At 35.8% G+C, this 27,499-nt stretch overlaps 1 protein-coding gene across 5 annotated transcripts in view; it reads left to right on the top strand.

The window, feature by feature from the left end:
* LOC149557927 (flap endonuclease 1-A-like) overlaps positions 1-27,499 on the top strand; it is a 225,364-nt gene that overhangs the window by 61,788 nt on the left and 136,077 nt on the right. For 4 of the 5 annotated variants that reach the window (XM_089832384.1, XM_089832383.1, XM_089832382.1 and 1 more), the window contains exon 8: positions 21,756-21,821. The exons of the other annotated variant lie outside the window; for it this stretch is intronic. In XM_089832384.1, the coding sequence (XP_089688510.1) occupies positions 21,756-21,821 (66 nt within the window). The remainder of the gene's footprint in view (positions 1-21,755; positions 21,822-27,499) is intronic. 5 annotated transcript variants of the gene reach the window in all.

A 27,499-nucleotide genomic window follows, 5' to 3' on the forward strand; every position in this document is an offset into this window, starting at 1 on the left:
TGCTTACAACATAGTTACTTAGTAAAGGGCCCCAAGTTTCTTCTAGGATCTCTCAAAGTGAAAGAAAGTTGCCTAACTTAAAAATGATAGGGTTTCCTACCCAAGAATTTTTCCAAAATCTTACCTGTTCTCCATTTCCCACTTTCCAAGTAATTTTGTCAAAGATGATAGGTCTGTATTTGAGCATAAAATTCCAAATGCTTGATCCCATTGAGGGATTTTCTATTCTAAAGAGACTTAGTGGATCCAATGGGTCGAGATACTTATTGTACAGGATTCTACCCCATTTTAGATGAGGGTTTCTAAACATTCTCCATACCAATTTAGCCCCAAGTGTTGAAGCTTGATCTTTGACGTTCCTTATCCCAAAACCACTATTTTCCTTTCTCCTAAAAACCTTATCCCAGGCCAATAATGGTAATATATTTTTGTTATCAGAGCCTTGCCATAGAAAATATCTGAAAATTTAATTTAGGACATCCTTCTTCTAGATAGGTATATAGGTAATCGAAAGATGATATATGGAATACTTGTTAATACTGGTTTTAGCATAGTGAGCTTGCGTGCTAGAGAAAGCCATTTGCCTTTCCAGGATTGAATTCTTCTCGTGATCTTACTAATTAAATTAACCCAATAGCTGATTGCTTTCGCCCTAATTTTAACTCAAAGCCAATATATTTACATGGAAAGGAGCCACCTCTAATGTTAAGGTTTTTTTTGATGCTTACCTTTAAAGGAGGGAGTGTATTGAAAACGAAGGCTTCTAATTTTTTCATGTTGATCTCTTGACCAGATACTGCCATGTAATTATTAAGAATACTTTTGATGGTCTTAGCTTCTAAGATGCTTGCTTCACCATACAACATGGTATCATCAACAAATTGTTGGTGGCAGGTGGGTTCTTCATTCCTAATTGGGTGAATGCCTTTTAATATCTTATTCTAGAAACTTTTTTGGAATGCTCTTCCTAGGGATTCTGACATCAGAATAAACAAGAACGGAGAAAGAGGGCCCTTTGTCTTAGTCCTCGAGATGAAGCAAAGTCCTCCTAGAGTATCATTTATAAGAACCGATAATATAGGAGTAGAAATGCATTCAAAGGTTAAGTTGATCCAAGGTTTTGCAAAGCCAAAAGCTTGAAAACATTTGCAAAGAAAATATCTATTTACTTTATCATATGCTTTACTGATATCTAGTTTTATTAGCATTCTAGGTTTTCTGGATATTTGCAGAGAATGTATAATTTCCCAAGCTATTACCACCCCATCATAAATAGATCTACTAGGAAAAAAACCTATTTGCTCTTCACTGATGAGAGATGGAAGAAGATTTTGAATCCTACTTGCTAATATTTTTGTTAAAATTTTGTATAAAGTATTGCAAAGGGCTATAGGTCTATAGCCTTTAAAGATTTCAAGAGATTTTTGTTTAGGAATTAAAGCTAGGAAAGTGTAGTTTACTTCCCTTAGAGTCCTTCTGAGTTACAAATGCTTTCCAGAGCCTTTGTAACTCCATTTCCTAGGAAATGCCAACATTTTTGAAAAAAAAAAGTTGGGAAGCCATCTAGCCCTAAAGACTTATATAAATTCATTTGTTTAAGAACCTTTTCTACTTATTCCTTAGGAAATTTTGCCAAGAATACTTTTTTCTTCTTTGGGGCAATTAAATAGGAATGTTATAAAGGAATACTTTATGGCTAGATGGAGAGGAATCATCGTAAAGTATTTTCTCCATAAAGGAGGAGGTCTCTATTGCCACCTTCAAGGAATTTTCTAAGATCAACCTTGACTCGATTTGAATCCTAGTTACCTTATTTTGAGGTCTACGAAGTTTTGTACTATTATGAATTTTGTGTGTTTTTATCTCCTGCTTTGAGCCAAGATTTTCTAGATTTTTGCCTCCAATAAACTTCTTCCTTGGCCACAATATCTTCTAGCTGCAATTTCAATGTTTTTTCATTGTTATAGGACATCTCCCATTCCTACAACCATGACTTCCAGGTTAAACCACTGAAGGTCTACTTCCACTTCCCTTTTTTATCAAAGATGTTTTCAAATGAATATTTATTCCATTGAATGAGATGGTTCTTAATAATTTTTAATTTTTGAACTACTTTATACATTTTGGATGCAAAGACTTTTTCTTCCTTCCACCATAGCTCCAGAAGGGGTAGATGAGAGGTGTCAAGGAACCACATTTTCTCGGGTTTGAACGAATTTCTAATTGGGGATTCTCACATAAGAATGTTAAGGAGAACAATAAAATGATCCAAGCCTGGAGAAGGTAGGGTTTCAGATTTGAGATAAGAGATTTGATCAGGGAAGTTACCCCTAGGGAAGAATCTGTCTAATCTTTCTACTATTTGACTGAAGCCCTGCCTTTTGTTTCCAGGAAAGGGAGTTGTGCACTGAGACAACTTCCAATAAGGAATTAGAGTTTATCTAGTGATTAAAAGCTTTAGATGTTTGAGGCAATTTTGGTAGACCTCTTTTTTTCTGAGGGCGAGGTGATAGCATTAAAATCCCCTCCCAGGATACATAAATGACTAAGGTTCTGAAGATGAGAGCTTTGTTCTTTCAAGACCTTACTTTTATTAGGAGTTGAGATAGGGCCATACACATTAAAGAGTGAAAACACCAAATTTTCATTAAGATCCCTCACTTGAGCTAACATCCAATTCTTTTCTGAATGAATGTGGGAGATGTTGATGTTACAGGGGTTCCATATGTAGGCCAAGCCTCCTGAGACACCTTCAGTTGGGATTCCCCATATACATCTGAATCCCAAATGTTTTTGTCTAATTTAGCTATTTCTTTTGAGTTCATTTTAGTTTCTTGTATAATGTCTATGTAAGGTTTATATTTATTAAGACAACACTCAAGGTGGCGTTGTTTGTTAGGGGCATTAAGACCCATAACATTCCAAGATATGACTAACATGGCCCCTTGGGAAGGCTCTTCCCCTTCCATACTTCAAAGAGATTAGTAAGTTTTTGTTGTCCTCCACCTTTCGTTGCTGAGATCTTAATTTATTCAATGATTTCCTTCCCCCTTTTTTAGAGATTCTTTCTGTGTTAGGAGAGATCAAGGAAGCATCAGTTTGTTCGATACGTCTTCATTTGTCTAGTTCTTCCATTTCAACCAATTCAACATGAAGATATTCCATAATATACCCTTTACCACCTAAGGAAACCAATTGATCAATAAGCATGTGTTTTTTTATAGTCTAAGCCATCTTTGACAACATCTTCTGTAAAGGTGTTAATTATGTCCCCTATCAATTTTTCACAAAGGTCATCTTTTTCTTGTCTACTTAACCTTTCAAGAGAGGATCCCCTACTCTTAGAGAAAGGAGATCCTTCCTTGGAGTGGATGCTATGATTTCTAAATACTTTAGTGTTATTAGAAAGAACCCCCATGTTGGTAGGCTTATTTAGGGACTGCTCAAGAGAGCTTATAGGCTTTGAATCTAGGATATTATTTTGATTTTGGATCCCCATGTTATTACCATATTTCATAGAAAGAGGTAAGCATCCTCTTTCAATTGAAGGATTCTTCCCTCTAATAATAGAGAATCCCCCTCAAAGAGTTAAGAGAAACATAACAATCCAGATTAGGAACTTTACATAGATGTGAAAGAGATGGCATAGATTTCTTCTAGTCCCCCTCTGAGATTACATTACTACCAAGTAAAGGTGTAGAAGGAGAGCACACTCTTAGGGAAGAGCTACTGATTTTTAACCAATCTTTTCTAGACAAATTAATCATTTGAAGAGGATCTTTGAAACTACTATTGTTTGGACGTATTGGTTGATAAAGAATGTTACCCTCATGGGAACCCATGAAGATTTCTAGATTAAGATAATACATGGATTGATTTGTGATTGTTCTTAGGGGTTTAACAGAAGAAACATTCGTGTTGATGTCAACCAAAATTTTGACATCTACAGAGTTAGTAAAATTTTCTTCTATGCCTCTAAAACCTCCTAGAGAGTCCCCAATTTTCTGCATAATATTTTCATGGAGAAGCTCTAGATGCAAATTTTTGAAGGAAACCATTTCATTAGTTTATGATTATCAAAATTTTGAGTATTAAAATCTGGTTTCCATTATAAGAATTTAACATGTTGTCCTTCTGGAAAGAGTGGGGCATCATTAAGCAATTCATTTCTAAGTTTAGTGGATTTACAATAAATAAAAATAGTGTTATTAGAGAGATCAATAATACTTACTTGGTTGCCCAACACCATTACCATTCGCATGAAGAATTTAGTTGGAATGGGGCTTGAGCCACTCCACTTTGAAAATAAACCTTGAGATTCACATTGTTTCCATCCATTTTTTGAATTTTCATTACTAATTATTAGGGTTTGGAGATCCTTATCTTTTATATGGGTTGCATTCATCACTGGGGGATCTTCCCTTTTGCCATTACAAATTAAGGGATTGTATGTTTAGAGTATTTGACCATTGTTAACCCCCGTTTGCGGATTAGAATCAGAGGATAATCTAATCATTCCTTGCCCCAACACCACATAATTTGCTCCTATCACAACCGAGGGGATTCATGTCGAGATCACCCACAATTTCCTTTCTAGCAATCCCAAAATATTGTGCCCTATTTTCACATGGAGCTGAATTCTAGGCGCCGAAGGAATTATCCTCTAATCTTGTCGTCTGGGAGGGATGATGAATTTCATTGGAGTTATCTTTGCGTTTAGCCATGGGAGAAAACCCTGGACCCTTAGTTGTAGCTAGACAAACCCTGTCGAAAGCAACAAATGAGTTTCTAGTGGCTATGGCAACCTTGAACGAGCCATAAATAGATCTAGAAACCCATGGAGCACACAATTCGTCCTGAGGAGCCGAAAGGTCATAGGATAACTCCCCTGTGTTAATGGAGGTTGCCGATGACCATAAGATCTTATCACTCTACTTTTCACTCTTCGCTTTCTTGCTATTTTTTCGTAGATTATATCTCAAAATATCTATACTAGCTTAATTACATGTAGAAATAACAATTTTTTTGATAATTTTTTTTCAAATCTAACACTCTATTTATGTGTATGTGTACGTACAATTATAGGTAATATCAAATAGCATGATGCAAAAATAACTCCACGGTCTCAAAATAAAATGAAGGCAGTGTTACACGAGGGCTCACACCCCCCTCCCAAACCTTGCAGTACTCGTCTTCGAGACGTCCTTGCACCGGGTAGTTGTGTACCCAAATGCCCCCTCTTCTGCCATTCCACAACCATGCTGCCGCTGGAATGGGTAGTTCGATTTCTATTTGAATTTTGATTTTTGAATTTTACTATCGGGTATGCAATATGTTACTATGTTGAATGTTGAATGGATCTAGTTCATGTTGCAATTTTGCTATGTTCAAGTATTTTAATTTGGTATGCTCTAGTGAAACATCATTTCATAACAACCATTTCAAGTTCTATATGCTTACTATACAACACCCTTCCCTGCCTTGTCCTCTCCTTGTCGCTGTCCCCTGGCCGTCCCCCTGCCATCCCGAAAATGGGGCCCATTTTCCTCCCCTCCTGGAAACTCGTCCTGACGCACTCCAGTACTGGTGTTACATTGAATGAAGGTAATAGTTTCTCTTATGTTATTAAATGTTTAATGTTTCTCTTATTTTAAGAACCGACTGGGTAGCTCATGACTATCCAAGGTATATTTTATTGCCTAACCATTAAATCCTTCACCAAGATAGTTAAAACCCATAACTGATGGTTTGCATCGATGGACCTAATTGGTGCCCCATTCCTTAAATCCTATTTAGCAATGCTACCCTCTTTGTCTGCTCCTACATTTAAATGAATATTTCCACGATAATAACATATTTCTCAATTATAATCAAATTTATTTCATAATTATCATAATAACTAACCACCAATACTGTTGACAACTTATTTTTTATAACTTCAAAAGAAATTAACAATAATGATTTTCTCAATTATCTTGTAACTAACAACTAACAAGTCATCTTCATGAGAATCAAACAATAAACCAAATTTATCCATTTCAAATGATCATAACGTTCAACTGATTTTATTTAACTACCTACCTATCACATGAAATGAATGCGGCTACATGATTACTTTAGGAGGCAAAAATTTGAGATGTAACAATTAGAGATGCCTTTATTGGGACATTGGTTGGCATAGTGGTCTCTGCCACATGTGAAACAACCCTTAGGCAGCCCTTTCCTCTCACTTCCCTTGTTGCCACTGCCACTGCTGGAGTTACCTTTAAACTCTTTATTTGTATTCCCCTTGTATTCAGTTTTGTTGGGCTTAAAGTTTTTAAAACTCTTTTTGTGTGTCCCTGAGTCAAAACTGTTGGTGCTTCAATTTGCCTTCCTTTTCTTATCTTGGATGGAGTCATCCCTTTTAACCTTGTGTTTTTGTCAGATGGCCCTCTCAAGAGCTTCCTCCATGGTTCGTGGCACGATAACATCATCTGCTCCTCCGATCCTGTTGTTTAACCCTATGACAAATTTCCTAACATTTAGGTTCCTATCTTGCTGATATGGAGGGACATACTTTAATAGATAAGTGAACTTCTCCTAATACTCGTGTACTATCAGATCTCCTTGTTTAAGATTCTGGAAGTCCAACAACTTTTGGTCATAAAAAGTTTGGGGTGGCCATGTGTTCTTAAAAATAGAGACAAACTTGTCCAAGGTAACATCGATAGTCTTAATATTTAATTTTCTCTTGGTGTTTCCCCACCAGGTGGCTGCTTCTCCTGAAAGGTAATAAATTCTTGAAATTGCTTTGGAGGTTTCAAAAAAACTTCTGATCTCAAAGTATTGTTCCATCTCAGTTAACCAAGCCTCAGTGGTTTCACCAGACTCAGATCTGGAAAATCTAGGGCTATAATCTTGTTAATGTTAGTTGACAGATCACTGACAATCTCTTGCCTTTTTTTTGATGGTTTTTTAGGATTTCTAGTTTCGTGTTCACTATGAGCATATAGCTCTTTCTTAGTTCCAGGAGGTAGAGAGGAGTGGGTATCCTCCCATGCTTGCCCAAGTTCAGCCACCAAGGCATTCATTATTTTCTTCATGTTTTCCATCCTAGTTTGGGTGTCTCGCAAGAATTGGACCAGCAGGTTTGTGGGGTTCGAAGGAACAATATTGGGGAACTGAATTTTGAGGGACGAAACTTTGAGGAATGGTCCCACTGGGAATCTCATTCACTACATTGTTCCCGTTGTTTTAAATGGTGTTTGTTTTCCTGAAATATACAATTGGTTCCTTTATCAATATTATGTTTTCATCATAGTTCCAAGAATCACGGCGATTCATGCGATTCGGCGATTTGATTCAAGCCAAATGATTTTTTGTGAATCGGTGAATCGAATCAGCGATAAAGGGTTTATGAAATAAGTTACTCACTAAATTTCAAGGATTTTTTAAATTTTCCGATTCATGGCCGATTCGATTCCGATTCATGGCCGATTCACGATTTGATTCGGCCTTGCCGATTCCGATCCGATTCCGATTCTTGTTACTTTGGTTTTCATACATATGCTCAAGGAAGAGAGAGAAGATACAATTATTGCTCAAAGTAAATTAAATACAAAATGCCATTTGTTCTCATTATCATTCGAAAATAGAAATATTTCTCTTGTTGCAACTGCAACCATTCTTATTTACAAATTTTCCTTTTCTGAGGATATAACAAAAGAGCTTAACATAAATCTTTTTAAGGGAACTGGACACCGTATTCTTGGGTATTCTGTTTGTTTCCTTTCTTGGGCCTATCCTACCCTTTGCAAGGTTTATGATAGATCATGAGTGGATATGTTTGCTTGGCATTCCAAGCCTCAATGAGTTTGGTTCTCAAAATTGTATTCTTGGTAGGAGTCCTGTTGACTCTCTACTTCTTAATCCGGAGCAAAGCATAGGCTAAAGTTTTATCATCCTTGGGTTTGGAATAGAGAGAGTAGTCTGTTGAAACTAGAGCCCAAAAAACCATGAAGATAACTAGCAATAAGAAAAAGAGAAAACTGAAACAAAGAACATTAGAATTATCTTGGGAAAACCCTTCGAGAATGAAGGGAAAAACCCAGTCACACAACACGAAAATATCTTTATTGATAATAAAATGTTCAAGTGTACAATAACCTTTGCTTGACGTGAATATATAACAATAGGAGAGACTCTTCACATAATAATCGAAGGTCTCTTGAGATTCTCATAACTCCTAATTAATTAATTATGACTTTTCAAATATTCATGCCTCAATGCATGTGAATGACACTTGTCATTTATATTTAATATTACAAATTAAACTTAAGTGTCCTTTTCAGCTGAACGTAACAACAACGGTAATAATGTTCATATTTAGATAAAGATCTCTATCGCAGCTACTATCTTCAACACTCCCTCTTAGCTAGAAAGAGATCTTTAGCAGACAAGACTACAACCAAAATGTTAATGATAAAATCTTACAATATATCCTATAAGATTCATGAAAACTTGTAACAATTACATTCATGGAATTAGTCACATTCATGGAATCACTCAACATGAAACCCTGTAACAATTAATCACATTCATGGAATCACTCAACATGAAAAGATTTGCAAGACTCATAGCTAAGCCTTTGTTCACAGACTCTCTCAACGTGAACTGTCATGGAATCTCTCAACATGACATCCAACTCCCATCATGAAATCTCTCAACGTGATGACATCATGGACTCTCTCAACATGATGTTCACTATCGCATAGTGAAAGAGTTATCATAGCTGATCTTACAAATTTATTTACACAAGAATGCATAAAAAACAAGATTTGGTTCCATTTAGTCTCAAATTTTACAAATACCATAAGCATCACAAGCATATATGAGAGTGAAGGGGATTCCATAAACACTCCCTTCTTAATTATGAAGCCTACCTCTGAAGCTAAAATCTGCCTCTAAAGCTCAGCATCTCTCTCTGGAGTATAATCTTTATCTTGTTGTATCCTGCAATCAACTATCAATTGATTATAAATATCAATGCTAAAAATATACTATTTCCAGTTAAAAATTGCAAAGAACAATGACCATAGAATGCTTATCTCTCATGTAATCTCTTATTAGTTTGCTCATCGATTCCAACCTTTTCTTATGATTGATTGAGCTTCAATGATGTTCTACCACTTTTGAATGTGTTGGCGTCCACATTACAAACTCACATATGTGATTTATGAAGACCAGTAACCTGAGACCTGCTCTAAATGACAAGCATCTCAGCTGTATGCCCCAGAAACAAGTTCCTAGATCACAAGTCATGGTCACAACTTCCTAATTGCAACTGCAGACTGAAGAACATATCTACCAAGAAATAATATATCCCGATAACCTTGAGGCTAACCAGGGACCTGAACTGATCTTGAACTGTTTGATGCTAAGAATGATATCCACCCTTGACAAGGAACTCCAACAAGTTCTGAAATTTTCTTTCACAATACTAGAAATAATAAATTTGAATCTACAGAAAATGAGACTTGATAAATAAATTTTGAAGATCACACGATATGGACTCTTGCCAAATATTCCCTTTTTTACCATACGATATGTGCACAGTAGAACTGAAGACAATTACTTTTCATCTTCTCAATATAAAAGAGAAATGATAGATGAAAAAGACGATTCCAAATAGACATGATGCGATTATAATAATTGTAGTTTTAACTGAAAGTCCACTACATGAGATGCCAGGTTATCGAATAAAGACACTAGATAAAGGAAAAGAAAAGAAAGTAACGTAAGAAGTCAATAATAAAATAAGAAGTCAATAATAAAAATAGAACTATACCAAAATTCTATTAATGACACTTCACGGTCCTTTATAATTCCTGTAAAACTCATGCAAAATAATTGGTAAAAACAAGATGTCGTTAGAATCTAAAATAAGACAATGGAGGAGAAGATACAAGCGACTGACACTATCAATAACATAATCAACATTTCATGAATGAGATATCAATGCAATCAAAGCAATATAGAGAAATATGAGACTTCATTACTAGATCGCAATTCGAACAAATAGGTTTCAAAACTTTTCTGGTAATACTCTTTGATCAATATGATATAAGGAAGAGCCCCTATAGATAAACGGAGGTCTTCCAAAGCCTTCAATACCATAATCATGCATGTGGATCTCACGTGACTTATCTACAACCCCCTTTCATTTGATATGCCAACCCAATATCATGAATGAATTGAAACTCCGTTTCAACCCCTACAACATTGGCGTGAGAGATCTTTAAAATTGATGATACTTTATGTTGACACGATACTTCAGTCTCTGCTCCACTCAATGAAATGCTCATACTGTACGCTAATCTCATGATGAGTCAAAACTTGCTATGTCAATTTCTTTCTAATAGTTCATACACCACACACGATACACTCAGATCATCACAAAAAATAATATCCAATACAAGATATGAACATAATCTAACAAAGAAGGGCAAGTAAAATGTGAACCAAGAAGACGAGCAACAACAATGAATCATTGAAAGAAAAAGGTAACCGATACTAAAGATTTATTTTATTTCATAACGGTAGCCACCTCACGATAATGAAGAGGTGAATATAAAGCTCAAGCAACACCCAAAACACTACAAATGTTAACGACATATAAGGGAATGTTGAATAATCAATGTGGCATTAAGAAGGATGAGGATACCATGATGCACGATGCCAAGAGGTTCACATAAAATGCAGAATATAGAAGGGAGTCTTTGGCTCACCAAACATGAGAAACACAACAAAACCCCGCTTCTTCCTGCATTATGAAATACACGATAATAATTAGGCAAAGCCAACACCACTTCGACAAAACTTAGCCCAACTACTAACTTAGTTCATAACACCAATGTTATTCTCAAGAAAAAGTATCAAAGTTCCAAAAGAATGTCCACACTCAGGCTAAATAAATGTTGCTCTATATCCCAGGCAACAATTCCAACATGGTGCAGACGTTACTTGATTTTTTATTTAAATCTATCTGGGTTAGATAACGACTTATAATACTTGAAAGCTCCTCTAGTCAGACAAAGACCATGCGACTATCATGATATTGCAGAATTAGAGTCAAGCTACAAAAAAATGCGTTGGATAAATGTAATATGCCTAACACTTGAATTCTCGGAAAAATAAAACCTCTGATCATGAAAGAATAATGAAATCCTGTAAAATAAAATACACAGAAATCTCATAGGAAAAAAAATAAAAAAAATGCAAGAGCATATAATTCCAAATAGAATCAAAGACAACGATCAAATGTGAACTGATCTTTCTCACATCTACACAAATTTAACACAACTATATTGCTGATATCCAAAACCTAGGCTCTAATACCATGTTGAAACTATAGCCCAAAAAACCATGAAGATAACTAGCAATAAGAAAAAGAGAAAATTGAAACAAAGAACATCAGAATTATCCTAGGAAAACCCTTCGAGAATGAAGGGAAAAACCCAGCCACACAACACAAAAATATTTTTATTGATAATAAAATTTTCAAGTGTACAATAACGTTTGCTTGACGCGAATATATAACAATAGGAGAGACTCTTCACATAATAACTGAAGGTCTCTTGAGATTCTCATAACTCCTAATTAATTAATTATGACTTTTCAAATATTCATGCCTCAATGCATGTGAATGACACTTATCATTTATATTTAATATTACAAATTAAACTCAAGTGTCCTTTTCAGCTGAACGTAACAATAACGGTAATAATGTTCATATTTCTAGAGATAAAGATCTCTATCGCAGCTGCTATCTTCAACAAAGTCATACTTCGATATGTTCTTAATCAAATAGAAGAATACTTGGTGGTGGGGTTTCTTTCGAATAACTAGAGTTTACATCTCGTTTTTCATTTAAAATTGCATTTTTCAGTTTTCTAGCCAAGATAGTGATGAACGCAAGGTTCAATGCGAAACCCAGTGCTCAGATACCATATGTAACATGCTAAAATTTCCAATCCTATTTTAATTGATTTAACTAACAAAATAAAAATTATTTTTTGATTCATAAGGATAGATATAACAACCATTGTATCATTTACACATGATATACAATTTCATTTCAATTTAGATATTCAAGTAAAATGATTAACAAATTTAATAGATTCTTAATCCAATGAAAGAGAAACTAAACTAATTATAATAACCATCTAACAATACATACATATAAAAGTAATATACCCGAAATGTAGTTATCTTGCATGCATATCTTATCCTTGAGTTGTGCAAGCCTTGGCATCCAAAAGAGTGGAGAAGCATTGCCAAGGGCTTAACCTCCCAACCGTGGGCCGTTAGTATCCCCACACAATCTCTATTGAGAAAGGCCCTCCGTACCTTAGGATTAGGCTTGGGACACCAATATCCAACCACTGACCATCCTGGTGTTAGAGTGTCGGCTAGACAACCATCTAGGCTTTGGATACCTTCCATGCACCTATCTGCCAACTGATAGAAACCTTGACCTCTAGTGATCATATTAGCAAGCATGCCACTAACCTACCTTGCCCAAGGATTTGTGTGGGCATTATGTACCCGATCACCCATCGCTCAACTTGACAACAAGACCTATACAATGGACTACCATGAGCTGACTTAGTTTAAAACACTTAACTTGCTTATTTGTTGTTGATTGTTCTTTCTTTTATCATGCAGGGATAACCTGTGGTTCAATGGTTATCAATACACACCCTTCATCTTGACCATGCTGGTCTTGATGAATTTCTGGGGTCATTGTCTAAACATTATATAATCACTGCCAATGCATTCTGCCCAACTTGGGCCTATGGCCTTACAAAAGATTCGTAATACTTCTAATCTATTCTTGGCTTCCATCAGAGCATCATTTCTGATCTCAGAGAGTATATAACAGATACCTCTGTATAAGCTTGAACTATTGGATGTTACTTCAAGTTAAATAATAATTCTAAAAAGAAGATGTATGTTCAGAGTACAACAGTTTGCTCGATCTGGAGCATATTTACAAATCTTGTACAAATGAAAAACCAATAGATCATTTCAGATCAAGGCTCTATCAATGCTAACATTGCCTTCTTAATTCTAGGCTAATAACTACGAGCCTCTCTATCAATTTTAAATAGCATAATTAAGTAGAAGTATTTCATGGCCTGACTATAATGTCGCTTCTTGAATGTTCAGTCGATCTTTAAGCAATGCTGGTGAGAACAAGGACAAGGCTATTAACTTAGAGCAGAAAAGTATTGCAAACAATTCCTGATGCCTCTCACGACACCTCCGTGCTTGTATCTTCCAACAGGAAGTCCAACATCGTATGGCATATATGAGCAAGAGAATTCTTGGTGGTATGATTACACCACGGTGATGCCTGATTCAATATTTAAGGCGAAAGAATAATTCCAAAGCAATATAGAAATAGCAGTTGTGTGTGTGACTGCGAGAAGTATGAAGGATTCACAGACAAAATGAGAATATGTGAAGCAATATGAAAATGGAATGCGGGCAGTATGAAGTTGTAATAACTCTGCTCATGATTTGGATGCTACTTAATAAAAACTGACACACAAAATAGATCTTTGCCTTACTTGGTTGAATGCTTGGTTACGAGCAAGAATGTATGAAGGTGTCAAGGAGTTACAACCAAAAGCCATTGACATATATGCGGCATTATTATTAAAATGGCCACCGAACAATGTAAGGCCAGATGAAAAATATAAAAATATGGCTGCTCAAGATAAAATAATAAAACTGTTGCGAAGGAGTAATAATAATTCATACTAATGTCTCAATACAAAAATATCATGCTATACCTATAGATACTTGTGTATGTACACACACACACACATATATGCGTGATATTCCAACAATGTATCTAATGTATACGTCATATATTAAGTTGGCATATACGTACTTCAATTCAAATTTATGCATACACACATATATGTACACATACATATGCAAGCATATGTAGATACTATGGTATTGCTATATTAGGGCATGACATATATCATAGGAAGCTTTGAGATCATCCAATTTATAAGGTAACACATTACTTCTTAATTTTTAATTTAATACTTAGTGATCTTTTCTTTAATAATACATATCTATTATCAGTTAGCTCATGGTAATCCATAGTATACTCTTGCTTGCCTAGCCTTTTACTCCTTAGTCTTGATGGTTAGAATTCATACTTGTCGGCCGATAGGTGGATTGGTGTCCCTTACCCAATTCCCTCTCTGGCAATGCTTTCCCCCCTTTGTCACGCTCCTGCAAAAAGAGAATTACCACGGTAATAACATATTCCTCATTATAAAATCAAGATTACTAAAACAAGTAATCATTTTCATAAAACATCATAACAATTAACCACCATTTCACTTTCCATGAAAATATAATGAATAACCAACTTTTCCATTTCACATGAGACCATAATGTTTAAATAATTTACTAGTTAACCTATTTCACATGAAATTTCAACGGCTATAAGAACATTTTTAAATTAGGCAAAATTTGGGATGTAACATACATGTATAAGTATATAGGTTTCATGGTATCGTTATATTAAAACATTGTGATATTGCTATTAGGATTTAACTGTCTAGCTTTTGAGTCAAACTCATTGACCTATGTATCATGATTAGTGATTTAAACACATATCCATCTCTCATGAGAATAAATGGAATACTTAGCACTCATTGGATCAAGGTGATGTTGACAGTGGTGAAGCATTGGGACGTCACAAGAGCTCACCCATCCCAGTTCTACTCTAGCTTGAGCGTGCCTAACTATAGAGTTCCCTCCATGGTTAAACCCACTCTTCTTGCAACCCCATTTGCAAAACCTTCACCAATTGTTGTTCGTTATGAACCATTCATTAGAAAGCCCCTTAAGCTCATCAATTGATAAGTAGGAGATATCAATTTGACTTAAGGTTAGTTATATTGAGAGGTTTGATCTATTGAGAGAATTACTATTTTGCACCATCATTTTGGTATATAGAGAAGTTTGGCATTGTGGATGTAGGTGTATTGTGTGTGTGACCTCCGCAGTTAAGCACTTGAGCTAGAGTAGTACTGGGATGGATGACCTCTTGGGACGTCCCGATGCTTCACCTCTGTGAGCATCAGCTAGATCCAATGAGTGCTTAGTGTTCCATTTATTCTCATGAGAGATGGATTCATGTTTGAATCACTACTCATGATACATGGGTCAATGAGTTTGACTCAAAATTTACATAATTAAATCCTCATAGCAATATCACAATTTGACATGCTATGGAAAAATATCTCCTATTTATCATTTTAAGACGTGTCATCACAGGAAGCTCTGAAGTTCATACCAATATATAAAGGTAACAATTTTGTTCCATTTTATTATTTTACCATCTTATTGAAATACGAAGACCAATTTAGCTCATGGTGATTGCTTGGTATCCTGTTGCCCTCTTAGTCTAGCTTTTCCTTTGACTAAGGTGGTTTAGGATCCATACATGTTAGCCCAATGGTAGGTGGTGCCCTTATACCCTTTCCTTTTCTGGCAATGCTCCCCCCCCCTTTTTCGCATTCCTGCAAATGAAATTTACCATGGTAATAACATATTTCTCATCATTTAATCAAATCAAAATTACTATAACAAGCATTCTTGTTAGCTATCCATTTCCAATTCATATAACATCATAATGACTAACCATTATTCCAAATCTATAATGCCCTGGCTAGAGATCCTTGGAAAACAAGGATCAAACATGCACTAAATAATTTTTTTCTTAAGATAACTTGCCTAACAACAACATAAAGTAACCAAGTGCAAGAATGAAACATCTATTTAAGATAATAAAATAGGGAACATGACTAAACTCACATGTCCACCTACACCAGCGAAAGTCTTACAAACACTTCCAAAGATCCCCAAGCGCGAAATCATAACTAAGAATCATAGATCACATGAATCATAAGAATACACAAGGGAGGTATAGATAACATTGATGGATCTCAAGAGGGAACACTGAACTAACAATCCCAAACAAGATGTTCTTTTTAAAGCCCAAAGTAAAAGTTCCTAACAGGGTTAAACATGCGAGTCCATTTCCAACTAACCATAACATACTAAAAAATAGTAAGCAAAGGCCCTCAAATAGTCTTGCACAAGACCAGGGCTCAAGGTTACAACAACTCATCTACTGGACACCATCCTGAAAGACAAATGTTGAGTCCTGAAATTTGGTAAAGTCTGAAATCTTGAAACCCTGAAATTAGTCTAAGTCTGAAATCCTATCAGCTATAGAAATTTGGAATCTTTATCTTAACTCTTGGAGGGCTGGAACCTATCTCAAATGAATTGTTGCATATATAAAATATATCTTTTAATCGATATATTTTATACACCTTGTAACTGATCTGTTTTGATCTAGGAAGATGCAAGACCCTAAGGGTATACAAAACCAACATTCAATCATCCAAAAGGCAAGCATTAATGCCCTTTGTTTGTCGCGCGAGAAAACATAGTCAAGCTCATGCGAGTCAGGAAGTTCCTCTCACAAGCTTTCCCCACGTGTCAGGCGAGTTTCCCTACCAGGCTTGCGTGAGACTTTGCTCCATGATGCGAGTAAATACTTACTCGTGCGAGACTTTGCTCTGTCGCGCAAGAGAATGCCCTTTCCAAGAGACAAATCCAACAACAAGACAAAAATGCAAGAAGGAAAACATGAAAATAGGAAACCTCCACACTGGGGAGTATTGGATCCATGTAAATTGAGGAATGATCACTCGAGAGCATAAAAGTAAATCGAAGAACTTGAATACAACTAAAATACACATTGCAATAACATACATTCCTCTAATCAACATCATCAATATACGAAATGAGCATAAACAACATTCTAGTGAAAAGGAAAGCATAAGCAAAGAAGCAACCAAACTAAAACAACCGTGCTCGTTTCCTCCCTACCATAATGGCATCATGAGATCTCAAAGATCCTAACCATACCCTTAAGCATGAATCTCAATTTACCAACAGGATCGTTGGAGTTGCCTCATGAGATCTTTCTTACCAAATCTCATCAATTAACATCATAAGAAGTACATCCGACATGCTAATCTACCATAGCATCACTAATCCGAAGCAGTGGTAAGAAACGTAAGCTAAGCAATAAGATACGATCATTGTGATAAAGGAATGCTTTAAGTAAGATACTAATCATCATCTAAACATGAAATCAAATGCATCCAAAGTAAAGCATAAATCACAAGGGAACATACTCCAAATACACCAATGTACCAAGTGAGTATCCAACACTGGCCTCAAACTGGAAGTAAACCATCTTTGTACACCAGTCCCCAGTAGTGGTATAGGTAGCTACGCCTCCCAACCACGTGGTATTTGCAGGCGCACACCCGCTGTGCTCATGGAGATAATGACCCGACCACAATCACATAAGACACTCACTCATGGCTAACAACATGCCAATCAAGTATGATATAACATCTATATGCTCATGAAGACAATGCAGTACATCAGGTAACTGGTCATACCCACTATAGGATAACTATGTAGGGACTAAAGTGGAGTGTAGGTCGCTTGGCATCAGAAAGCCCAAGCTAAATTGGTATGGTAAATCAACTCCCTCGAGAGGCCGCATACTCAATGTGGAACGAATCCCTTGGGAAACCATCACACCGTGCCCTTGCAACAGCTTCTGTAGAAGACTGTAGAATGTGTAAACACCACACACCCTCGCACCGACGCATCAGAGAACGTTCAAGTGTGCCATTATCTTATTTAAGTTTTATTGCCCTTTAGTTAATTTAGTTATCACTTATTTAAAACCTCTTGAAGATATCTTGTTGGCCCTAGTCCGGGATATCGAGAGAAGCCACTCCACTGGCTACCCTACATACCCATGCTCATCACATGATGAGTGCCCAAAGGAAATTTCAGTTCCCAACCCAACCCCCAAATGAACAATCCCTGAACCGGCCTATATCTGGGAGTTTGGGTCTCGCAAGATCCTGTTATGCACGTGCATGTGCTCGTGTGTGGGCACAACCAACTTCATGAATGTAATCACATAATACCAATGCAAGGGTTGAATATGATAAATGAAACAAATGAAACAAGTGTAACAACCTCACTCAACCAGACTATATCAGGGAGTATGGATTCTACACGAATCCCAATAAGTCAACAAATCACCAAGTACCACAAACTCACTCAACCAACCTAAATTCGAGATTGTGAATTCTACATGAATCCCAATGATGGTACAATAAAACTATGGTCGGATTGGAAACCTAACACATTCTAGATCCACGACCAAAACAAATGCCAAGAAATAACCAAGAAAACTGGGTGGCACTCAAAATGAGGCAATGTAGAAATCGCTCAAAAAACAATGTTGTTGAAAATCGATGAAATTAAAACCCTTTATCCAAATGGTTGCCAAACTCTCAAAAGTCAAATAAAAATTGAGTTCCAAGGTCGTATCCAAAAAAAACCAACATAACAACATAAAACTTATAAATAAGACCCCCGAAAATACTCAAATGTTTGTACCCGCCCAATTGGGTAGAACTAGCATACCAAAACAGAGGGGGGTGCTAGTTCTCAACCTCGAATCAATTTACTATCAAAAAAAGGAACCAAAATGGGGCCAAAACAATAAAACGAGAGAGCTCTATCTCGTAGCGAAGTGGGTGAAATGGAAAAAGCCACAATAAAATAATTGGGCCACTTTTTTCGACGAAACATTTGTCAAATGAAGGTCTTTTCGCTACGGATCCAACGAGACCACTCTCGCGTCAATCCGCTGAGTCAATCTCCCACAACGAACAAAACAAAAAAAGCTCACAAGGTTTTTTTTGAAGAATTTGCTCCAAAAATCCTGAATCAAAATGTGAGAAGTGAGAATAAATTCACTTTTAGCCAATATATGCACTTTTTACAAAGTGACATAAATTAGATTATTTACATTAAATAATCTAATTAGCTCCCTTAACCTAATTAAAATCAGGCAATTCCAATTAGATTGGAATTCAACTATGGCAAATTAGCTGGTAATTAAAATAAATTAAATAATTAAACAAAATCTTGGTAACTCATTAAATCGGCAATTAATTAATATTTTCTGCAATAACTCCGGATTCTTAAATGCACATATACGCTCACGGGTCTAGACACATGTGCATAATGAATCCGGGTTTACCAATTACTAGAGGTTTAAAATAACTATATAAAGATACATCACCCATATAGGGATGCTATTGACTCAACATGAAAGGTCTAACTACTAACTTCATGTGCCACTGCCGGGGATATAAGTCTTGCAAATTAAACGAACATAATATATAATAGCGAAAGCAACAATTTCACAATATCACGTAATTAAAGCATCTAATTAAACCTATTTAAATAATCATTAAATAATCCTTAATTAATCCATTTGCATAACTTTACCGAAAGAGACCAGATAATATCCGTATTACATGAATGAATGAATCCAATATGGATAAATTATTTTCTAATTATTTTAAGCATTTAATAATGGAAATAATAACTAGTTACTCAATGACAACTAAGGCACAATAAACACATAAGTCAACATGGTCAAACATATGAGTGAACATTGTTGCAGGAACCTAGTTGAGTGCAATAGGACATATAATCCACAGACTAACCACAGATCACATCTTAAGGGTACTCACAAAACCACATCGTCATACCATATCAACCCAGGAAACTACTGGCACAAACCTCAATGAAACCATCTAACACATCATAAGCATATAAATCAGGTATAAACTGATTTTTAAGCAATATAATTCTCAAAGACAAATTCAATTCCTTTTTACTTTGTTTTTTATTGATCTTAACGATAATTACCTTTCTAGGCTATAGAACAATTTAATAATATTATTTCAATTTTCTGTTGCTTATGTTTTGTTTTAGTTTTCCTTGGGCACTGCTTTGTGTTCCCGTCATTGGCTGGCTTCTCTAGTTGTGTTCTGGCAGTCCCTTAGGCTCTCTTTGTGGTCTCTTGTTGGACATTGATAAAATTATCTTATCTTTATCTTGCTTGATTTTCTTGACCTTTAATTTCTTTTCCATCACCTTTATATTCATTTCGTTTAATTTAATTTTCCTTAGCTTTAATATTTTAATCAATGTTCTATGACGTTTCATGGAAGGGGATGGGGTGAGGAAAGGGACACATTTCAGGGATGATAGTGGGAGGTTCATTTTTAGGGGACAGTAGGGGATGACTCTATATATATATATATATATATATAAAGGTTGCATGGGGATAGGGGTACTTCGGGTATGGGGAAGGGGACAGGGGTACTTGGGTACTTAGGGTACGGGGACGGCTGTGTTTCAAAATAGGGGATGGGTACTTGGGTACATCAACTTTTTAAAATATATTTTAATATTTGTGGAAAATCTGAAAATATTAGTCATAACAATGGTTTTTCAAAACAAGAACAGTGATAAAGTTTGCAGATGTATTGTGTTGTTTTCAGTTTGAGATTTGCAATATGTTTGTAAGAATAATATATTGTAAATGTTTAGCTGCATTATAGAGAATGCAGACTTTAAACATGAACAAGAAGATCATAAACCATATGACAATGCCATTTTGTAAATGTCAAACTTCTGACTTGAATAGTGATAAAGTTTACTGTTAATCAGTATTGTATCAAAGTTTCAAACTGATTACATATTGAATTAAGCTTGATAAACAGCAAGGTGATATGCAAATAAAATACAAATAAAAACCCAAAACAAAAATCAGAAATCTTAATCAAGGTCCTTAGCTATGATGCTCGCCATTGAGTACCCGATACTTGGGTATGTGTCCCAGGGGTGTGAGTACACCTACACATGCAACCTTTATATATATATATATATATATATAGCTAGAGAGAGAGAGAGAGAGAGAGAGAGAGATTTGTCAATAATTGATAACAATGATATCAATATGTAAATAAATCATGAGAGTATTTCCCATTAAACTTTTATGCAGTTTATTTGAAAAAACAATTTTACTATTTCAAGAGGACTAAGAAAGAAGTTTGTAGGATTAATTAGTTTATCAACACAATAAATGTAAACCTTAGCTCAAGGGTCAGCATCATTTGGCTGAAAACATTTTGATGAACTTTGTTGGTCTCAGACATTTGGTTCATTTTCATCTTGATTCTCTGGGGTTATATGATTCATAACCAAACCACACAATATTATTTTTCCCTTCAAAGATATTCAGATTTTGCATCCAGCTCTTCATTGTTGGAGATAATGTAGCTACTCCCTGAGTGCAACATGTAAACAAGATGTATTGGTGGGGCTGCTACATACCTAATTAGCCTCTTTGAATTGTCACTGATATTAACTCTTCCACGTTTCCCCCATTTGACAACCTTGTACTCATTTTATAAACTTGAGGAATTCCAGACAGTGAGCATCAATTGTTTGGGTTTTGACGTCAAAAAATTAGGAGGTGAAGAACTCCACTGTTCTTATGTTCATGTCTCAAAATTAAGTCAAACATGTTGTAAGTGTTAGTGGTTAGATTTTCAGCTTGTTTGTAGCATTTCTACTTAATTATGACTTTAATTCTTCAGATTTTGATGCTAGACAATATTGCCTCTGGAATTCTCAATCTTGAAATGACTCCATGACATGTGAGCATGTATCATATGTAATTTTTACCAGAGGCTTTTTGTGGCCAGGTTACCGAAAAACATTATGAGGATTGCAAGTTACTTCTAGCCCTCATGGGAATACCCGTGCTTCAGGTAAACACTTAGTGATATTTATTCAGCTTGCAAAATATTTCTATCTATATGTATTATTTTTTATAGGCAATATTTTCTCACTTTTGTTAGCCTATAAAGTAGAACCAACTGGCTTGTTGCTTTTTGATTTCAAATTCTTGGACTATGAATTAGGATGGAAGTGCACTGAGCACATTTCCTATTTTCCTGTTAAGGATGGAAGGGCACAAAGCACATTTCTTGTCAACAACGATTAATTTTCTAATTTATATCTTTACATTCTACTAATCACATCTCTAGAATTGTGGGCCCTTCCACTGTCGTTTTCTTTTTCCTCACAAATCTTTCAAACCACTTTCAAGTGCTTGTCCGTGTTCTGAAAAGTTTTTCAAACCATTGTGATGAAGTATATTTAGATTCTTTTATGGATCACATTTCCTCGCAGTGGAGGATTTTGGTCTCCAAAGCTATAGAGACTTAACAAGAAAGTGAGGATGAGCTCAATTGATGACAGGCATGCCACCTTACCTTGCACCACAAAATAAATATTAGTCAAACTTTGCAACATTTTTGTCACCAAATGTTTGTGTGATTTGATGATGAAGTACTTGAATAGGGAAGAACCTGGTCAACATTGATTTTCTCCAAGGAACGATTCTTATGGTTCCACTTAATATCTTCCCATGAAGATTCACGGCCAAGCTTGGTTACATTTACTAGCAGCCAAAAGTTGAATGATATGCTCCCCTTTTCCCTTTCATTTATGACAAACATAATATCCTACTTCGAATTACAAAGGTTTCTAAACCTACATTTTGCTAATTGCTATTTCTGTTTGGTACTTCTTAAAATACATTTACACAGCATTCTGAAGTGTAAAGTTTTGGGACAATCATTTATAAAATACAATGAATATTCCATGTCCAAAAGTGTTTGTAATCATTGAAATAATATTTATTATAATAACAATTACATCAATTATTTCATAAATAATAAAATTTGTGTTTGGCCTAACGTGGTTTGATCTTCTTCTTGGTGTGATATATCCTTTTAAAACTTTTTTGGGCATCCACAAATACTAATAGGTATGAAGGTTAGTTTTGGGGTTCATTTCAAGAACTTCAGGAGAATTTGGAAAAGTAGCTGTTCCAACATTATTCTTGGCTCAATAGGGATAGAAACCCTTGCCATAGAACTACTTAGGTAAGGATGAAACCCTCCACCTAGATTTATTGTTTACAGATCATATTTTTTGTACCAGATCTAGGTTGTTCATAGTATTGCTAGCGCAAGTCAATCTATAACGGTAAAATTTACAGAATAAAGGGTTTTATGAACATCTAAAGGAGCTACAATGACCCGCAACAAACCTTTCATGCTTTACAATTGGGACACCACTAGTCTTATTGTGGTGAATAGACAACTCAAATTGAGATCTGCAGAACTTACTCTGGATGACATTCACTGCAACAACCGATAAAGGAGAAAATCTGGGCACCTTTCTATTGCACCATCTAGCATAGGGGAGAATAAAGCATGCTTTGGCAGTCAACAAAGGGAACTAAATAGGATTAGATCCAGATCTGCAGCTCTCGGAGAGAGGACACAACTACCAGCAGGCCTAGATCACTACAGGGTGGTAGTCTAGATCAATTCGGAGGGCAGATCTTAAGTTTCCAACATCAGTATAAGGCACTGTCATGACTACTAGCTGTTGGGAGGGCTGGTCATTAGTTGTCTCACATACAGAGCCAAAGGTAACTGCCGTACAACAACAATTTGTAATTTTGCAATTAATTTCAGATCTCTGAAATGCTTAGAAGATTGATATGTGTTGATGTGAGATTTGCTAAGTTGTCGATTTGGGTTTGGGGACGGATTCAGAGTCGGGTTCGAGTTCGAGTTTGTGGGTTCGGGCAAAAATTTCGCATTCGGGTTCGTGGGTGGATTTGTGTGTGTACACACACATGCACACATATACAAAACAATAAGAGAAATGTGCATAATTGCAAAACTAAGTCATTTCACAATATGAATATATGTTGCTTGATCATTGATCAATGCCAAATGTCAATGATAAACATTAAATATTCTATCATTAACCTATCTTCATGATTGTAAAGAAAATTATACTTTGAATTACCAAATTGCAAAACATAGACTAGTTCATCAAATAATAAAGTTTGAAACATGATAAATAACAAGTGTTTAGTCATCAATGATCATAGTATCAAATGCCCTTCAAGGGTCAAACGGGTAATCAAAAAATGACGGATCAATGGCTTCATCCTTGACTGCAACTATATCTAGATCCTCATCATTGGAACCCAAACCAGTTATACTAGTCCCAGATGCTGCTATATCATCCTCTTCCTCAACACGAGTGATTGGATGAGTAAAATCTTTTTTATTAGGTTCCTTGTAGGGTTAAATAAATAAAAATTAAAAAAAACACTCTTTAAAGCTTTACATTTTGGACCTTACTACCCCAAGTTCTCCCAGATTTGCTGTGGTTCACTCTAGCACAGACCTAGGCAAACCCACAGTCTGAAATAAGGACCTTCTCGGACCCGCAGCAAACCCAGATGTGAATCCGGACCTGGACTTGAATCCGGGCAGCAGGGGATGAACCCGGTAATGTAGGAAATCTTTGATCACTTTAACATGCAGGATAGAATACTAGATTTTCAATCTTCTCTTAAACAAGGAAACTTCAAATGTTGAACAATGTATATGATTTTGTGACCAAGTGAAGTGACCCCCCTTGGAGTTTGTAGCTGCAATAGAGATCCTTATCTCTGGGCATTATTACCGTTATGGTTACCTTCAACTGAAAAGGACACTTATGTTTAAATTGTAATATTAAATATATAGATATGTCATTCAACATGCATTGAGGCATTGAAATACGAAGAGTTGTATTTAAACTATAGAGTTTTTGAAGAGACCTTCGGTTGGAATGTGAAGAGTCTCTCTTTATGTTATTTATATCGCATCAAGCGAAAGAAATTGTGCAATTGATTTTCATTATCAATAAAATGATCTTTTGTTGTGTGGTTCGGTTTTTCCCTTCATTCTCAAAGGGTTTTCCTAAGATAATCCTATGTGTTTCTTGGTATCTTTTTTGGTTATTCGTTATTGCTATTTATCTTAAATTTTTGGGCAAATATCCAACATGGATCAGAGCCAGGTTGATAACAACTCATGAAAGTTCGCAGAGACTTTTTTGGGACTTTGTTACTCTTCATGCTCTTGTATCCATAAGGAGACATTGGATTGGTTCATCCTCTTATTGCATTTATGTTATTCCCAGGTTGGGTCTTGGTGCCTCTCCGGTCTCTAATGCTCTTCATTCTCGAATATGTAAAAAATGAGGAGCATGTTTTCTAGGGTGGAGATTGTCTGCTTCTACCTCTTTTTAGGCTTTGTCTGTGTGCCAAATGGTGTAGAGGATTCCTTAGACCTCGTTTCTCAAATCTTTCATCAGATAATTGCTTGAGCATGGAGTTCGAAATTCCAGTATTTAGAGCAAAGTCTCATTTTTTTGGAAACTTGTTTAGGGAGTAATCTTGTCTATTGTAGTTCCTTTTTATTCGATGGGAAATTTTATCATCTAAATAATTTTTCAGGAACTCTAGCCAGTATTAGCTCATTGTCTCAATATATATTTTATGTGCCTTGTTGTCTAGTGACAATTTCTTCGCACAATCATCAAATGGTACATGCATAGAGTTCAGCCTTGTATCAAGCATTCCTTGGCTCTTAGTTTATTTTTAATTCAATATTATTGGTTGCCATTTTTCCTATTGCATTTAGAAAGAAGTGTTCGATCAGATCATACACATCAGTCAAAGAAATGTCAAATCTCGAGAAGTGCATGATAAGTTGAACATTGTTAGGAATTACATCAAGATTGTTTGGTTATCGAGATGAGACTGAATGAATGGTTATGAAGATTCAATGTTATCTACCTAGAAAGTGTTTCATTTAGACTTTCTTTATTCGCTTCTTGACCGCTCGTAACAATGTATTGCCACTCTTTTCATTATTATTACATCCTACGATTATTACTTCATCGCTAGTTTTGGATTTGCAATGTTGCCCTTCCCATCATGGTGAATACAGTTGTGATGTGTCACTCATGACACTCATGCTAGAACTTTCAAAGATGTGCATTTTGTTTTGTAATGACAACATATTTGTAATTGAAGATAATGATTCTCTATGGTTGAGAGACCTTTGATATTTCCCATCTTTTCACTGGTTCTTGAAAAATATACTTTCATATATGGTTTTAGCAATTGAAGCTCACCAGTCACGATTTTTTGAAGCTATTATGTCTCGGATTAGCAAATATTTTCTGTATTTGGTGTTCATGCAAATAGGGAAAGTAATTATAGATAAGCTCTGAGTGGTTGTTGGTTATCACCGTCGACAACATTTCGCAAGCGAGAACTAGAAGCGTAGTTATTGCTTTTGACGCCTAGACTTAATCGGCCTTATTGCAAACAATGTCCTTGGAGGTATTTCCTGTGTTCATTATCATAGTCGTTGTTCCCAGTTGAAGTCTTGCTCGGTAGGATAGGCACGGGTGGGTAGAGGTCATGCCTTGGCATGGTCGCAAACATGGGTACATATGTTCAACGTCTCCTTTGACTATATATTAGACTCTTAAGTTCGAAGCTATTAAGAAGGGTAAAAGTGACAAAGACTTGAAGTTCTTGTGTCAAAGATGAATGTCGAGGGCAACATACATGCCCAAGCAATATCCATATGTTCCTGTACCTGGTGCAACATATGGAGAGACGTGTGTAACTTCCAATGCAGAAGATTATAGTTGTTAGCATAAATGCTCACAACTCATATCTCTTCTACATTGAGGGCAAAGCATTCGCAAGGATATTCACCAATTTCTCAAACAAGAGCTATAGTCATGTCTCATCACACTAAGGATAGAATATGTGAAAATCCAAAGGATTGGGGAGATACGAAAAACAATAAAAAAATAGAACTTTGAAAAGTGATTGATGTTGCCATGAGGGACACATTACTGAGTTTCTAAAAAGCTAGATATTTTCTATGTTATCTTCATATCCGAAGCCATCTACTATCTCGATATATATGAAATGGTTATAAAATTTGTAAATAATTAGATTTGGAAAGTTCCTGTTGGTTACTTTCAACATTACTTGTGACAGGTTTATTTTACTAATCTCTCTTGATTGTAGTTGGGCGCAACAGGATGATGAGAGATTTAGGTGTCTATATGAGGATGTTGTTTATTCATATTTACAAACACTTCCAGAGGGAGTTTTTTGATTCAAATACAAAGGGAGCTTGTGATTTAAGGGAGATGTTCAGCCTCAGAGGGAGTTGAGGGACCTCTTTCAGGAAATGGTTTCTACCGCGACTAAAACTATAGAATAGAAGGGCGTTGATGAAGGATAGCAGATTGCTTGCCCTGCCTTGGCCCCCTTATTCCCAAATTCAAATTGTTTATTCAGCTCAGGAAGAACAATTAGGTTATGGGGCAGAATTGCTGCTCGTAGTTTTTGGCTTGAGTTTCCTTCTCGTATCAATCCACTTACAATAATAGAAAAGAGGGCCTCACCCTATAATTCTATGGGCACCCTACCTAAAATTTTAGGCAGTGGCTGGGGCAGGGGGGAAACAAGGTTACATCAAATATCTTACAACCT

Source organism: Cupressus sempervirens, chromosome 5 (assembly GCF_028749045.1).
Source record: "Cupressus sempervirens isolate cs-2001-9-10 chromosome 5, ASM2874904v1, whole genome shotgun sequence".
Taxonomy (NCBI): Eukaryota; Viridiplantae; Streptophyta; class Pinopsida; order Cupressales; family Cupressaceae; genus Cupressus; species Cupressus sempervirens.